Below are 17,547 nucleotides of genomic sequence, written 5' to 3'. Positions count from 1 at the left end.
AATACTCGCAGAAAAATCCACAAGTTAATAGACACGCTGTCGCTAAATACTCGCAGGCAAATCCACAAGTTCATAGAGACACTGTCAATAAATATTCGCACGCAAATCCACAAGTTAATAGAGCTTCTGTTTCTAGGTACGATCCCAATAATAAAAAGCGGCTCATACGAAAACAACAGGTTTGGCTCAAAAAAGCTGATTGTGGATTTGCGTACAGCCACCGAAACTTTGTAACGGCACAAGACTTCAGGTCACATGTCTGCAAAAAAACCTAATTGAGGCATCTATTTTTACTGGCAGTGGCTCAGGGGACAGAGTTTTTATTCCTCGCATCCCCGTTATACCCTCTGATCTCAATTTCAATTTTTGATCTCTTGATTTCAATTCAAACGCCTCGAATTTCCATTAAGGCTCTGCTTCACAATGGCAATTAATAAGTCTCAGGGACAGACCCTACAAAAGGTTGGCATTGATTTGAGGCAAGATTGCTTTTCACATGGCCAACTGTACGTTGCATGCTCAAGAGTAAGCTCAGCGCACAGCTTGGTCATATTACAACGGGAGGGCCGAACTGACAACGTGGTATACAAACAGATCCTTAACAAATAATTATTTGTATATTTTCCCTCAGTTTAAAAATGTTTACTTTTCTTCTTAATAACAATTTTAAGGCAGTACTTCGCTGCAGCGAAGCGCGGGTATTTTGCTAGTCTATACTAATAAAAGGCAAAGCCCTCACTGACTCACTCATCACTAATTCTCCAACTTCCTGTGTAGGTAGAAGGCTGAAATTTGGCAGGCTCATTCCTTACAGCTTACTTACAAAAGTTAAGCAGGTATCATTTTGAAATTCTACGCGTAACGGTCATAACGGTCGACAACATCTGCCATGTTAAACTTTCTTATTTATGGCCCCATCTTCACAAAATTTGGTAGGCGGCTTCCCTGCGCTAACCGAAACCGATGTACGTACTTATTTCGGTGGTATGACGCCACTGTCGGCCGCCATATTGAACTTTCCAATGGTCTTTGTTACTTATGGGCCCATCTTCAAGAAATTTGGTACACAGGTTCCCAACGCTAACTGAATCCTACTTACGTACATATATACGTCCATAGCCTGCAGCTCAGTCGCCGTGTGAGGCGGCGTTGGGTCCCCCATCCCCACACCTCCCACGTAGTTGGCTGCCTGCCTATATAAGGCCGTCCATCGCTCCGGTCTCTTCATTCCCTTCCTTGCTTCGCCACAGTATTCACGTCTCCCTGCTGATAACTGCAGCCTTTTTATTTAATCCACAGCTTCTCCGCTGTTTTATTGTTCGTTTATTACAATTATAGTTATTGTGTAGGTATTTTAGACTTAGTTTACATTGTTCAGGTACCCATTTCCTTTATCGTTCCAACCGTACCCCCATTAACATGTCTATCGAGGTGATCACCATCGATCAAAGAACTGTCACTTACCGAGTGATTTCCATGCCCGGAGATGGCGACTGCCTTTTCCATTCTCTGTGTTACATATTGCACGGCCATATCAGGCTCACTCTTGATATCCGGAGGAACATTGTGTCTTATGTATTGAATGACTGGTACAGGTTCAAGGTGTGGACTGATGACGGTACAGGAGATAATTATACTACACAGGAGCACTATAAGAGTGAAATGCTTAAGCCCTTCACCTATGGTTCTGCATATGAGTTGATGGCTGCCGCTGAATTGTTTGGTTGTCCCTTTGAAGTGTACCGAAATGTCCAAATATTTTACACCTTTGGACAACCGGCAATGCCTCTTAAACATCTTAGATTCACAGGTGACGATTTCAGTAGTGGACATTTTGATGTTTATGAATGTTTAAACTCTCAAAAGCTGGATGCGAAGTTATCGATGAAACCCATTTCAATTCAAACGCCTCCAATTTCCTTTAACGCTCTGCTTTGCAATGACAATTAATAAGTCTCAGGGACAGACCCTACAAATGGTTGGCATTGATTTGAGGCAAGATTGCTTTTCACGTGGCCAACTATACGTTGCATGCTGAAGAGTAAGCTCAGCGGACAGCTTGGTCATATTACAACCAGAGGGCTGAACTGACAACATGGTATACAAAGAGATCCTTAACAAATAATTATTGGTAAATTTTCCCTCAGTTTAAAAAGGTTTACTTTTCTTCTTAATAAAAATTTTAAAGCAGTACTTCTCCGCTGCGAAGCGCGGGTATTTTGCTAGTTAGAAATAAACTTGATGCATTAGGATTAAAAGTCAAGACGGAGGTAAAGAATTTAGGGGTAACTGTTGACTGTGACCTGAATTTTAAATTGCATATTAATTAGATCACTAGGACAGCATTTTTTCACTTAAGAAATATAGCAAAAGTTAGACCTCTTATATCATTGAAAGATGCTGAGAAATTAGTTCACGCTTTTGTTTTTAGTCGTCTAGATTACTGTAACGCATTCCTCTCAGGACTACCCAAAAAAGACATATATCGATTGCAACTAATGCAGAATCTAGCTGCTAGAATCCTAACTAGGAAAAGAAAATCTGAGCACATTTCTCCAGTTTTTATGTCACTACACTGGTTACCTGTGTCATTCAGAATTGACTTTAAAATACTGCTTTTGGTTTATAAAGCCTTAAATAATCTCACTCCATCTTTTATATCGGAATGTCTGACATCTTATATTCCAAATTGTAACCTTAGATCTTCAAATGAGTGTCTGCTTAGAATTCCAAGAGCTAAACTTAAAAGAAGTGGTGAGGCGGCCTTCTGCTGTTATGCACCTAAAATCTGGAATAGCCTACCAATAGGAATTTGCCAGGCTGATACGGTGGAGCATTTTAAAAAAACTGCTAAAAACTCATTACTTTATCATGGCTTAATCATGACTTCATTTTAATTTAATCCTGATGCTCTGCGTATTCAATTAATTATCATTACTATTCATGGTGGCTCCAAAATCCGTACTAACCCCTATTTTCTCTTCTGTTCTTTTTCCGGAGTTCTGTGGTGGCGACCTGCACCACCACCACCTAATCAAAGCACCATGATGTTCCCACATTGATGGATTAAAGGCCAGAAGTCCATGTGACCGTCATCATCAAGTCCTTCCATGAAATCCTGAATACAATGAGGACTGATCATTTATGTTAGGTAGAATGCCTAGAGGGGGCTGGGTGGTCTCATGGCCTGGAACCCCTGCAGATTTTATTTTTTCTGCAGCCGTCTGGAGTTTTTTTTGTTTTTTCTGTCCTCCCTGGCCATCGGACCTTTCTTTAATTCTATGTTAATTAGTGTTCTCTTATTTTAATTCTTACTTTGTCTTTTTTCTCTTTCTTCCTCATGTAAAGCACTTTGAGCTACATTATTTGTATGAAAATTTGCTATATAAATAAACGAGCTGACGCCCGCCGTAGCATATGGCGGTGTAAGAATAGGAATGGAAAACGGTGAGAAAGGAATTCAGAAATCAAGAAGAAATAAATACTTCTTGAAAGACGCAGTTGTGCATAGGTGTTTTGGTGGAGAGACAGATAATGAGTCAAAAGATCTAACCCTAGAAAAAGCCACGTACAACTGACCGTGGCTGAAGACTGGTATCAGGTCTGTGCTCTGGTCTTTGGGTATCCGACAGTGCATGTAGAATTTCCAGCCAAGCAGGATTACATGTGAAAGTGATAAATAAATCAGGCTTTCCGAATTTACGTACTATGGCCATGGCATCCTGATAGTTTTGTTGCATGTATCTTGGACTTCCTGGAAATGTGGACAGTAATATGATCATTTTGCCTACACGTACGTTGTTATTTTCAGCGTTTGCTTGCGGTGTGTCTGACAGTCCTTTGTATTCTTCCACGCGCAGATCTTGTTGATGTAATCTGAGATAGTTGAGATGCGTTAAGTAAGCCTTATTCGCTTGGTGGTTTTTTTATCGGGAACATGTTGTAAGTCTTTGTGCCTGCCAATGTCTCCATAAGGGAATAAAAGTGGGTAAACCATAGGATCTCAATTCATATTGAGCATGGAAATCTGTTTACAGGAGTTGCCTATGGGATAGATGCAAATGTCTCTTTCGGCAGGCGGTTTGCCACCTTCTCCAACGAAAATTACTGCAACATTGATGTGACATGTCGGGGCATTATATTGTCGTAAATCCTGCTTAGGGTTTTCCTTGAAAACCATTCGTACAGATGCTGTTGGATTGGACTGAGCGATTTCACACATGTGTTTGTATGATTTAGCGAAGGGGTTGATGGTTCTGAGCATGGAATCTAGCTGGAGAAGTAAATTTTCACTGCATGCAGAGTTTACTTTATTTTGTAAACGTACTTCAGTAGCTTCCACTGTGTTAAAAACATACAACTGTCCATATCCTGGAGAGGTAGAAGTGTTAGCGTATAGTGGAAAGATTTGGTGATAAATTTGCCCATGTATTTTAAAACAGTATTGTCCGTGGCCAGGAGGCTGAGTTATCTGTGCAACCACGGAAGCAAATGCTAGAGAAGAGTTGTATTCTCGAATGCGTTCACGATAATTTTTAGCTTCTGATGTTTGCTGTGCAAGAAGCTGTTGTAAAGACACAGGTGGCTCCCACAAAGGTGGTAAAGCTACTTTACCGTTGCGGCAGCACCTTGAGTACTTGTTGGATGTATTATGCTCATCAGGCCAGTATAGTGCATGACAGTGTTTGCACTGCTGGTCTGGAGTCTCAATGTTGTACTCTTGGACGGAAAGACAGGAATTAGGTGAAGAAGTACCTGTGGTAACGGGAAGAGGATTGTGTGTATGTCTGCTGAGACTGTGTTGGTTTGGAAACTTTGCTTTGCAGATGTTGCATTGCAAGAGTTGTGAATAAGTTTTGTTGTGTTTAGTCAGACAATCCTGTGTAGTGAAATTCTTATTGCATTTCTGGCAATGATATAGTTGTTGGGAAGAATGCCTTTTCTTGTGTTTAGCAAGTGAGGTTCGCGTTTGAAAAGTTTTGTTGCAGGAATCACACTGGAAGAATGTGTTACTGGAGTGGGAGTCAGGTAATTTTTCAGCGTAGTAAATTTTTGTGTGTTTGTGAAGATAGTTCTGCGTTGTGAAACGTTTTGTGCAAGTGTGACACTGAAACAATTTGTTGTTGCAGTGAATTTTCTTGTGTTTGGCAAGGCTAGGTTTTGTTTTGAAAGGTTTACTACAAATGACGCAGAGGAAGGTTGTACCAGTAGACGAAACTGTAGTGTTTTGTGAAAGAGAAGAATGACTGAGGACTGATGTGTTGGTGTTATCAGACATTATATGCTGCTGTGGAGACATGATCGGAATCGGTAGGAGGGCTTCATAGTGGCCATTGTCCAGTTGTCCTGAGTACAGAAGGTAAATGAAGAGAGTATTTCCAGAATTGTAAATGCAAGGCGGGATGTTGGGGTCGTGTTTGAAGTACATGACAATGGTAGCATGAAGAATCTCTGAAAGAGCTTTAATTTCAGCTTCACCACCATAAACTCCAGATGTTGCCATTGATAGTACTCCTGACTTGTTGTGATAGCTCGATTTGCGTTGGAAAGAACAACAGGAAGAACGTCTCCAAATCTGTCCCAATGTGATGCAACGAAATCTATTGCCCTATGTCATAGTGAGAGTGCATTGCCTTTGTCAACCATTTGTGTCAAGAAATAACCCACTGATAGGAACAGGCAATTGCTGGATCCCGGAACAGAGATGACGTTGTACAAAAACCCGTCGACAGGGAACATACTGTCGTTCATTTTATAACAAAGGCTTAGGAAACAACCATCGCAGTATAACAAAAATAGCAAGGTGTATGGGAGGCCGCAGGCAGCGTGGGGAAGGGTTTGGAAGAGGATGAATAGGAATCGAGAAATTCCGTGTCGGCTGCGTGTGGGCGGGACCAGTTTTGAAATGGAAGCAGGACGAACCAGAAGAGAAATATATATAAGAGGTGTTGTTGTTGTTGGTAATGTAAGGGAACAAATTAGAAATCAAACCTAAAAATGGCACCAGAATAAAAGTGGGTACACACATGCATGTATAGTAAGTCTGATTGTGTGTGAATTATGTAGGACATGAAGTAATGTTTATTTTATTGTGATTTTCTTTTGTAGAGCTTCTACAAGAGATGCATTAATTTGCAAGACAGAACTACTTAGACTGGGGCCATGAAGTTTAAGATCACTTAAATGGTTATAACAGCAAAGCTCACAAGATTACAAAAGGAACACAAAACACTCCTTTTTTTTAAGAGTTGCAACAGTGCCCTCATATGCATGATTTTTGCAATGCATTTCTGATTTTTAGGGAATGTGTTAAATAATGTCTTCTTTAATAAATTCCGAAGCTACAGCAAAGGAATGTAAATTTCCAAAGAATGCATTTTAACTGTAGTTTCAAGCAAAGTGATCAGAGTCACTATGAACTGTGCATAACAAATGCACTGAGTGTCCTCTAATAATGATTCATATTTATAGTGTTATAAATCTTTTACTACTGGCATACCACATAATTGTGTCAGAACTTCACACATTGATCCTTAAAGCTGCTAGGTATGTAGACAGCTATGCAAGCAAGGGGAAAAAGGATGTGTGCGTGTAAATCAGACTGGGAATGAGCATAGACTAAAGGTTATACTGAAGTATATTTTGAACGTGCAATTGTGGTGGGTACAGTTGAAGTTTAAGTCGAGGATCAATATGTCTTGTTATTAGTTTTAGAACTATTGACTAATAAAAGGAGTTTTTTTAAGTGGCTTAGACAGGCACTATTATTTTACAGGCTGTTGATTTTGTTTTTATCGTGACCTGCTTGCTTTAAACTTGCCTTGTTCTCTATGAACCAAGGACACTGTGTTTTTTAGGGAACTGAGTAAACAAGTGTTTGTTTTGGGACATGGCAGCTCTGCTGAGCTTTCTGGCTGACTAGTGACTAAACAAGTTAGCATGCAAACACTCAAGGCCCTTAAACTTAAGAAAAACTAAGTAAACTTGCATGCTGGTGCATACACACTTTAAAAATATACCATTTTTAAATGGCATTTGATTTCATATTTTAAGGCTTATGAATTCTAGAAGATCAAGTTGAAAGCAAGCTGCATTGTTTTGGCTAAGATTAAGCTATACAGGAGTTTAAGTTTGATTATCAAAACAGCCATATGCATTCAGCTTCAGCAGCTTAGGCCTTATCAGTGAAGCTGCGTGCTGTGCCTACCGGCACAGCTGCCTATGATTTTAGTTTTACTGGATGCTGGTGCAACAAGCAATTATTAATTGAACAGTTCAGTTTGTCATATGTGGGTCACGCTGGTTCCAACTTAATGAGGAGGACTGATCAATTAAAAGGCCTCCAATTTTTATTACATCAAGATTAGGAATGTGAGAAATGATCAGATGATGGTCATCTCCGGGCATTGCAGCAAGCACGACCTTCAAGTCCTAATGATTGTTATGAAAAGATTAGGGGAAAGTAGTTCACAAGGCGAGGTAATTGATATGAAAACAAATACAGCATGAGGTCATTATTACGAAGGTAAAATTAAAGTGGATGATGACCAATGTGTACAAAATGGGGATGTTTTGTGATTAGCACCGAAATAAAAATGAACCACACCCAAACCACCAGGCTCATTTCATGAACTGAAACGGCTTTATGTGCCCTGCAATTGTTTCCTATGCTATGCAATAAAGTCTAAATTCTGACTGCCTTTCTAAAGACTCTGCTCACTTTTTACTGAAGATTTCTCCACAACAGTACCAGATGCACTTGCAGGTGTGTATCAGGAAAAGCAACTTCTAGGAGGTATTTATACATAAGAGCTTCACATATGTAGTGCAAATGGGCAAACAGGTAAGAAACACTTAGACAATGGCAGGTCAATTGTTAGAAATAAACTGCTATCAAAGGGGGCTGATTAAGTTTGATCTGATGGCTTTCTCTATAGTGTGCTGTTTGCTGCCACATCTGAATTTCTTTACCAATAAGTAGCAGTTTAATCATTTGGGAATGGACTTCTTTCAGCATGATAATAGGCCAAGCCAGGCTGGGAAATTCCTCTAATGCTTCCAGTAACAGTGAATGTGAGCTCTTTAGCTGGCAGATCACTATCCATCTGAATCTGTTGGATTACAAAAAATACTGTCTATTCTGCTTAATTTAACCTGGTGTTGGGGCAGTGCCAATCCTGGCAGCCCTGTTTGCTAAGCAGGAAACTGCTGCAGACATGGGGACAATCAACTCGAAGGCCTCACTCACACACAAAAGGGCAAATTTGGAATTCACTTTGAAGGTTTTTTGGAGGATGTTTGATAAAAACCAATGAAGACAGGGTGAGGGCACACTATCTCCAAATTAGTAACACCCCCATGTAGGATTCTGACCCAGCATACTGGATCCATGCAGTGGCAGCGTTTCCCACTGTGACATCCATCTCTGGGACTAAATAGGATTACAGTATACAGTACATTATAGAGATCCCAACCTTTTTTCTTGGCATATCACCTCTTGCAATTTAAATGTTTTGAAGTGTCACTGTTATTTGGCCTTAAACTGTTAAGTACTGAATTCTAGACACAACTAATGGTGACATTTCATTTTAAAATATTCACATATTTCTGCTACATACGTTAATAAAACCAAAAACTGCACCAACAAAGAAAAAAAAATCGCTGTGACAGAAAATGCAGCATACAATCCCCTCAATGGCAATATAAGTCGAAACGCTGTAAATGCGATATTTTTATAATTGTGTTTGAGATACAGATACGATGAAAAAGTAAAGAAAACGTGAACATCCTACAAGTAATTTACAAGAAAATTAAACAAATATTGCATAAAACAGTAAATAAACAAATATATAAACCATTTTGTCAATAAACAGAAAAGAGTACATTCATAATGAATAGTATTGCATTTAACCGACGATAAACAACTTTAAACTCTGCAAAATATTAAACTGCGTATACAGGTTTACTTATGTATTTCATTACCAAAAATATTACTGAAGCCGAAAACGAAAGGAAACGGCACCAACCGGATATAAATAGGCGTACGCCACTCTCCAATCAGAAACTGATGAAGGCGCAGGATTATTTGATAGGTGGAGAAACGTGATGGGCCAGCTAGCTGTCCGGAGTGAGGAGGTGAGTCGAGAGTCGAGAGTCAGCCACTGCAAACGGCGAATAGTACGTTCATTTAATTGAAAGATGGCAATCCACAGAGACGGTAGACCTTGATCGGCTGTCTCCTCTCTGATATAATCCGACTAGCTGTCTTTTTTTTTTTTACCACGCTACAGAATTTGCTCGTTTGAAGGCTGGTTGGATTCTGTTCCACGTGGATGTCTGTTTTATTTATCTGAAACCCAGTTTACCGTTTGTGTTTACAATGTTTTATATGTGTTAATTACATATTTCATCATTTTTAACCTTTCAGTTGGAGGTCACGGAATATAGCTCTAGAAGAGAAAAACGTTTCAGAACATTTAGACAAGAATGACTCGCCCACCGTTTCTCCTGATTTGATAATGTAATCCTTACTCCGAATTATGTTCAGGATCCGTCAATCATACGAACGGGGTCACTGAGGCGGTGTCGGCAGTGGGAGAGCCGCTGCTGAAAGTCGACTTTGTACTTTTTGAGAACTCATTAAACGCTGTTGTTTAATAAATGCCAAAGTAAGCAGAAAACGTGACAAAATAGAAAAAAAAAAATCTTCAAGCGTAAATATAAATCATGTTCGCACATGCACTGTTCTGGATAAATGCAACGTACGTGTCCCAAGTGATATGAGGAATATTTAAATTGAAAGGCAAACATTTCATATAACTTTTTATTTCTGATGACAGCTGAACTAATCGTTTTGTCAATAAAACTGATACTACTTGATGTGTCGAACTACATTAAAACAATGCATGAGTAAAAATTATTTGTCAATAAAATCAGAAAATCGTTTAATAGTTGAAAATTCTGGAAAATAACAAGGCCAACATTTAATCCAAAAAAACTTTACATGGAGTAAATCCATTTGAAATTTCAGAGCTGTTGTGACACTAGTGTATCCATTAGTCCTCAGATTTCTAAAGTATAAGAATTGCTTTAAGTTTTAATTAGGAATTTTGCAAAACTGATGTGATCTCTAAATGTGCATACTATAAATATATGGAACATACTGCAATGACCAGAGGGGTGCGAGAGCTGGAGGAATGGATTCCGTCATCTTATTCCAGGCTGCTGGCATGGCCCTAAAAAGGACCGTTGGCTTCTTCAGCATCCACTCCATCATGCCACCAGGTCTTCTGTGATGCCGCACACTCTGAACAGCTTCTTCCTTTTGGCCTACTCTCCTAGGGTCAGAGGCAAAAGGCCAGGGTCCATGACTGAGGCTTACAGATGGCCACTCACAGAGGGCAATAGTAGTCTGTAGTAGGAAAACGTGGAATAAAGCGCTTCTTTCAGTGCCGTGTTTACATGTTTGCCTGAGCACCACTTTTTTTGTTTCCAAATTTTGTAGGTTTTGCCATTTTGTGTGTTTGGTCACAGTGATGCATGTGAAAAATGTACCATGACATCAGGGTGGGCATGTTGCATATTAAGATAGGCTGCCTGCCTTAATTATAGCTGTTAAAGGGAAGGATAACATGAGAGTCCTACAAAAACTAGTTCTTGCGTAACAACCAAAAATAGGTTTGCCAAGCAAATTTTCTCTGATTGGCCACATAAGACGTACTGTTTCATGAAACAATGTCTAGCAGCCTTCAGATATTGTAGGCTATAAGTAGAATGTACACAAGAAACTGGCATAAGCATCACTAAGCATAAGGCTGTAACAGGTGCTACAGTTTAAAAGAGAAAAAAGTGTAAATATATGGAAATGATACCTTATTTCAATAAATAGTGGTTTCTGTTTTTTATTCTACAATTATTAGAGGTGGACAGTTCCAGGTAAAATTCTCAGAACCTGTCAGAAATAATCTGTATCATGTGTGAATATTTTGTCTTTTATTTGTTTCATGATAATCCAGTATGAACTTTTAAAGTTTTATTGTAAGTTAAAAAATTTGTAATATTTATTTATTTATTTTTTTGCTGTGAAACTATGCATTTAGGGTAATGCTCAGTTGGTGGAGATTAAGCCCATTGTTTTCTTGGTGTCTTCCTTGGCTTGGCTGTGAGAAACCATGCACTACTGTAGCACACGGGGGAGTGTGAAAGGATGGAACTTTGAGCAAGTCCTGTTTTCAGGCTTTGCCCCAGATGGAGGCCTGCTTATGCCTGAGAAGATCCCAGAGCTTAACTTAGCTACCCTTCAACGCTGGAGCAAATTCAATTACGTGGAACTGGTTAAGGAAATTTGTTCAGTCTTTATCTCTTCTGAAGATATCCCCCATAACGATCTATCAGGTAAGGTGTTTTGCTTTAATTAAAATTGCTTTAAAAATAAGAAGTGTCTCAAAATTTACTGGCAATCTTTCTACTCCAATAGCAGTTTCTTGCAGTATCCATTCTATTTTATATACTGTATATCTAAGATTCATTTTCATTGGTATCAACAATTTTGTCCTGCATACAATCTTTGTTTTGGCTTCTTTTGTAACTACTGTGTTCTGGGGCTTTTGGGGGGCCTCTAAGTCAAATATGAGGGCTGTCTAACAATCATTGAACAGTAGGCCACCTCATTTGGCTTTATTATTTCTTTTACCCCTGCTATCTGCCAAAGGGTCCTAGGGTTGATACCATGACAGGCAGTGACAACCTTTTGGTCACATTTTTTTGCAGCTGCCTCCACTATTGAGTTTTTTTTTACTAGTTTATAGAGTCATTGTTATTTCATGTACAGGGTACAGTGAACTTCATACTTGTTAATGCAACACATCACCACTATCTGTTGCTTTAAAGGATAAGTTTGCATTTTCCAAGTTAGTTATTTTTTCACAATCATGGTACATAATTTGCCACAGTGAAGCATATTTTTATCAACTTAAAATATGCCATTTGCATTTCCTTGGCATGCTTGAGACAACAAAATTAAACTGGAAATGATACATTTTATCACAGAAACTTTGTATTGTTTGCTCAAGTTTTCTCTATTCTCTTATATGTTTTTTGGCTCACTTGTCTGCTTGCAGCAGGCATTGCCTGTGGAGTTATGACACACGCACCCCTTTGTCAAGATTTATTCTGCTTATTATCCTAGTATGATTTTATGATTCTGCTTCTTCAGCAGTTCTGTTCTGTCATGGCTTGTAATAGCAGACATGTACACCTCAAATCATATAATAATTCTTTCCTAAACAGCGCTTACTTTTTGCCAATTGCATTCTGTGCTATTTTACATAGCCTACAGAGTGAGATTCATGTTGAGTGACAGCATAGTGAAAAGTGCAGATATGAGTTTGATTGTACACATAATAAATCTAAAGTGAATTAATCACACTGCATTGTAGTTTTAATAAAAGCCTTAGATATTTGAAAGGGCCAAGCCCCCTGCATGTTTCACTTTTTGTGGTGTATCATTCACACAAATGATGATGATGATGATAAAAAAAAACCCACAAAATGAAACAGGCAGACTGTACGATAGAGCACAACCATGAGGAAACAGATGGAAAGTACACAAACCAATTATCGAATTATGTAACATGATAAGTCGCTCCTACCAAGGATAAGGTAATTGAAGAACCAAGGAAAACCTTTTTGAGCGTTTAACTCAGACATTCATTGATATCAATCAGTTTGTAAATGCATAGTGAGAATATGCAAGCTCCATGAAGAACTTGGTGATCTGGGGCAGGAATAACAGTTTTGTGCTACCACTCTGCATATACTAAAACATCTACACTGAACTTGAACCTGATTAAAACAAATGTATGCCTGTAATGTGTGCTCAGTTGTTGTTACTTGAATGCATGCTTTGCACATGGTCAATATTTCTCTTGCTAGACCATCAAAGCACACGTCTGACAGCAGGCAATACCTTTGTAAAATAACGAAACAAGCTTCCATATATGGAAAATGTAAATGATTGGAAGTGTAACTTTTTCAGTTATCATTGTCTAGTTGTTTACAGAACAGTGACAGCAATTTGCACCTGCACATCAACATTTAGCAATGTCAATAACAGCTCTTGGCAGTGACTTTCCAAGGTGAATCCACTAACAGTAAAAATCTATCTTTCTTTCTTTTCTTCACAGACCTTATTGACAAAGCCTTTTGTCACTTTCAGTTGAAAGAAGTTGTCCATCTATCAAAGTTAAAAGATGGAATTAATGTTCTAGAACTATGGCATGGACCTACGATGGCATTTAAAGACCTTGGCATGTTGTGCCTTGGTCAGTTCCTCAAATATTTTCTAAAAAAGAATGGATTACAGGCCACTATTGTTGTGGGTAAGGCAACATTTATTACAATGTAGTTCTTATATCTCTTAACTAAAGCTGCTGAATGCTTTTAATGAATTAAAAAATAGGATACAATGATAAAAAAAAGAAAGATAAAAGCAAAGGTCATGGATCGTTCTTGCCACTGTACATCTAAATTAAGACCCTGTTATTATATAATTGCTTTAAAATTGTTTTTTTAATACCAGACCTGTCACAAAGTGACCCTAGCAGACTTATTGTAAGACAACATTTAATCTTGAATAGGAGTTAATTCTATCATTTGGTAATATCCTTCCATCCATTTTTCACAGGGCAGCTGGCTCTGCAGTCATTGGGCACCAGGCAGGAACAACACCTGAACAGGGTACTAGTCCATTTAAGGACAAAAACACACACACACTCACCAGGGCTAATTTAGCAACACCAATTCAAATAAACCATGTCTTTGGACTGTGAGAGGAAACCCTGAGCACAGAAGAACACCCATGTGGACATAGGGAGAACACGCAAATTCCACACAGGGGGCATCTGGGGCATAAACACTGGTATCCTTGTAGTGGTGCAGCAGTGCTACCACTGTGCCACCATGCCACCCTTGTTTGGTAATATGGAATATTAAATATGTAACTATGATGCAATACGATTTTACCTATTGTGGAAGCTAAAATGGAAATAAGATATAAAATAAAAATAAATTGCTTACAATATACTGTATATTGAGTTAAAACAAGGTTAAAAGTGCAGAAATCAAATTTTCTAATGAAGGTTACTGATAGGTGTGGATAACAGGTTGACATGGTTTAATGGGCACTCTCCATTATAATATTATTATTGACTTCTTTGTTGTTTTCATACAGCATACGTTTTTTCATTGTTTTTATATTAAGCCTGCTATAAATGCATCTCATCCATTTTAATCAAATGAACATTCTGCTGTATTACCAAAGTGACAACATAGTGCCTAATTGCACGTAAAAGTCACAATTTGGCTTTTATTTATATTTTCAAAGTAAGATCATTTTATGTTGGTTTCTTACCACTATGAAATCCAATAAAATTCTTCCTCAATTGTTGCATCAATTTATAAGATGCTTAAGCCATTTGTGGAGTTTCTGTTAAGAATTTAACCACACGAAACTGATCAGCTAATAAGGTGCCATGTCAACACATACTGAATGCTTAGAAGATTCTCAAGAACTACTGTAACAGTGTGGCCAGAAAGGTGGCTTTGCATTGTTATATCATAAACACACATTTACAGTAAACTTTTTATTGCACATATTACAAATAGCCCCTATAAGGCTCAGCAAGGGGATGCAGTTGTTAGCACTGTTATCTCAGCACTTTTAGAGACTGTGTAATCCCATTCTAGGCACTGTTTATGTGCAATTTGCATATTTCAGCTTTTATATTTATTTTTTTGGCCATATTCTAATTTCCTTGCATATGTCAAAAATGTGCAATCTAGATTAGCTGGTAACTCTAAGCTACTTCAGTATAAATAAGTGTTACCATGCTGTGGGCTATCTTCCCAACCGTGGTTGCTTCTTACCTTAGATTAAATGCTTAAGAGATAGACGTACACTTCCTGCATCCCTGCAATAGAGTAAGTAAGCTCAAAAATGGAGAACTGAGCAGTGACTGACCAGACTAAGCAAGCTCCAGGAGAGTCCTGGGGATATGTCTTAAGGCTAAGAGTGTACTTTGCTATGTCATGCCGTAATTACTAAAGGATACGTTTTGCAGAAATATGCGAAATAGGCATCATCTGCCTAAATTATGGACCACAGTGTGCACACCTGAATTATGTTGATATATCCGATTCAGAGTCCTTTTGTTCAGAAACTTGTCAAATGGAGAATATATTAAAAAGCATAACATCACAACAAAACCAATTTTGTTTTCATATTACTTTATGGGACTGAGAATTTCTCCCCAAAAACAAACTTTTGAAACAAGTGTGTAATGATTACATTGTAGATGTAACGTTTTGAACAGTACTAAAAATAAGGAGCATTTGAAACATTATACATTTAAACATTAGTGGTTGGTTCCTGATATCATTATGAGAACTTGTTCTGTGTGGCAATAAAAAAATAAAGACAGTTTTACATGTTGGAAGGCTATAGCTATCCAGAATAGATAAAACAGAAACGGAATGGTTAGCAGCTCATGCTATCATCCTGAATTTCAGGGTGTGCTATTATAATATCTGTCACTAGGTAAGTAAATACTTTTGGTTTGAATGGAGTTGTTTTGGTTATTTCTGCATTGTTGATACAATTTCTAGTTTCGTGACCCAGAAATTTAATTTGTCTATATAGTTGGATAAACAATATTATTTGCTATAAATAGTTAAATTAAAGAGATACTGTACTGTATATTTATAATCAGTAACCACTTTTATAGCCAGAGTCCAACAAAGAGTATCCAGTGTTCTAAAGTATATGTTCTTCTAACAAATTATCTTAAAAGCCAACTCTCCACCATTTACACTGTTTTAACTAATATCAATTTGTTAGTTTTAAATTACCATTGAATGATTTTAATGTTTTATATACAATTATGTGCTTCATGTTCTATGTTTTCTAGTGGGGTACTGCAGCAATCTCAACTATCCCATTCTTGCAATTCAGAGCTACAGTATGAAAATGGATGAAATTTTATGAAATGATACTGGAACAAAAGATTTTGCTTTGCATGTTGTAATAGTTTGGAAGTTTAAAAAAATGTATTTGCAATGAAATGAATGTGACATGAAAAGTAAAATTAAAGGGCTACCTTTGAAAATTAAAGCAGAGATATAACTATGAATCATCAGTGCTGTCAAAGCTAACCTGTTGACACAGGAAGCAAAATAAGGCTCACATATGCTCAGCTTAGAGTGTTAGGTTGGTGAATATCTAATTAAACTATTACATTGTTCTGTTTTTAAGTAGCACAGTCTATCATTCTACTATAACAAATTGTATGTGTACAGTGCCATAGTAATTCTTTAATATTAGCCCAGCTGAGGTTAAACTTAAATGCTTAAAGCAATGATCAAGCATTAGAGGCATATGTAGAATAGTATTGATCAGTTATGCCACCTTCCAAATGGAAAAATAAATTGCTGCTCTGTTTTATTTGAATCCAGGAACATCTGGGGACACTGGCAGTGCTGCTATAGAGAGTGTCCGTGGTATGAATGGTGTTGACATCATTGTTGTCTATCCAAAAGGTCGTTGTACTAAAGTACAAGAGCTACAAATGACCACTGTTATGGAGGACAATGTGCATGTGTTTGAAGGTAAGTGTTTGGGCTGACTCCAGTTCCTGCTTTGGCAGTCTACTGAAGAAATAAATTAAGTTCTTTTACACATTCCTATAGTTCTGAAAAAACATTTAATGGCTAAAATGTCAGGCCTTGCACTTATCACATTACTAAGCATAAATTATAATTTATATTCAATCAATAATTATTGATCGAACAAGAAATTTTACACTTGATTTTTAAAATGAATTCTACTATCCAGTAAACTAAAATTTTACTACTTTATTGAAAACCTAATTTACAATAGTGGCCCAGCCTACACCAGAAATACTTAATACATCTTTGGTAAACGGCATTTTCCATCATTTCTTCAAATCAGACATTCTTAGACTATTAGAAATCATATATCATCTCTGGAATTATAGAATAACCTGTTAAAAAACCCATCAAAAATAATGTGCAAATACATAATGAAATAAAACTTAAATTTCTTGTGTTTTTATTAATCAACTGCTGCAGCAGGTTCAATAGTTTTAGACCCTTCCAGGTAACATTTCACCCTTTGTTCTTGTTAAAGTCAATTTGAAACAGTTTTTTAAAATTGTTGATATGAAAAGGAGAGAGGGAGTAGCATTTTTTTTATTTTCTGTTTTCACTACCCCTCTGTTAGTATATGGTATTTATTTCGTGTCAGTATTCCTAATTTGAACCTTTCCAGTTATTGTGTTCATGAAAATTTTTCATTTTTCCCTTTTAGTAACCTCTCCGTTTTTGAAATATGAAATGCCCATAATTTTGGGAAAGCACCCACAAATATAACAAAATGTAGCGTTTTTATTCTACATTTTAGAGAAAATTTGCATTTCAGGAAAATCTGTAAATGGTACTTTAGATACATGTGTGTTGTGTTTTTTTTTTTTT

General features: G+C 37.5%; 1 protein-coding gene across 3 annotated transcripts in view; it reads left to right on the top strand.

Annotated features, from left to right (window-relative positions):
• Positions 1 to 9,011: 9,011 nt before the first annotated feature.
• The window catches only part of thnsl2 (threonine synthase-like 2), a 95,375-nt gene continuing 86,839 nt past the window's right edge, over positions 9,012 to 17,547 (top strand). Inside the window, exons 1-4 of one of the 3 annotated variants that reach the window (XM_051930130.1) lie at positions 9,012 to 9,135; positions 11,100 to 11,394; positions 13,185 to 13,379; positions 16,510 to 16,662. In XM_051930130.1, coding sequence (XP_051786090.1) covers positions 11,172 to 11,394; positions 13,185 to 13,379; positions 16,510 to 16,662 — 571 coding nt within the window. In that variant the 5' untranslated portion in view covers positions 9,012 to 9,135; positions 11,100 to 11,171. Of the gene's footprint in view, positions 9,178 to 11,099; positions 11,395 to 13,184; positions 13,380 to 16,509; positions 16,663 to 17,547 lie in introns of all 3 variants that reach the window. The other 2 variants (XM_051930132.1, XM_051930131.1) reach the window with 2 other exon arrangements.

Source organism: Erpetoichthys calabaricus, chromosome 7 (assembly GCF_900747795.2).
Source record: "Erpetoichthys calabaricus chromosome 7, fErpCal1.3, whole genome shotgun sequence".
NCBI lineage: Eukaryota > Metazoa > Chordata > Cladistia > Polypteriformes > Polypteridae > Erpetoichthys > Erpetoichthys calabaricus.
This window is presented reverse-complemented; position numbering and strand designations above follow the sequence as displayed.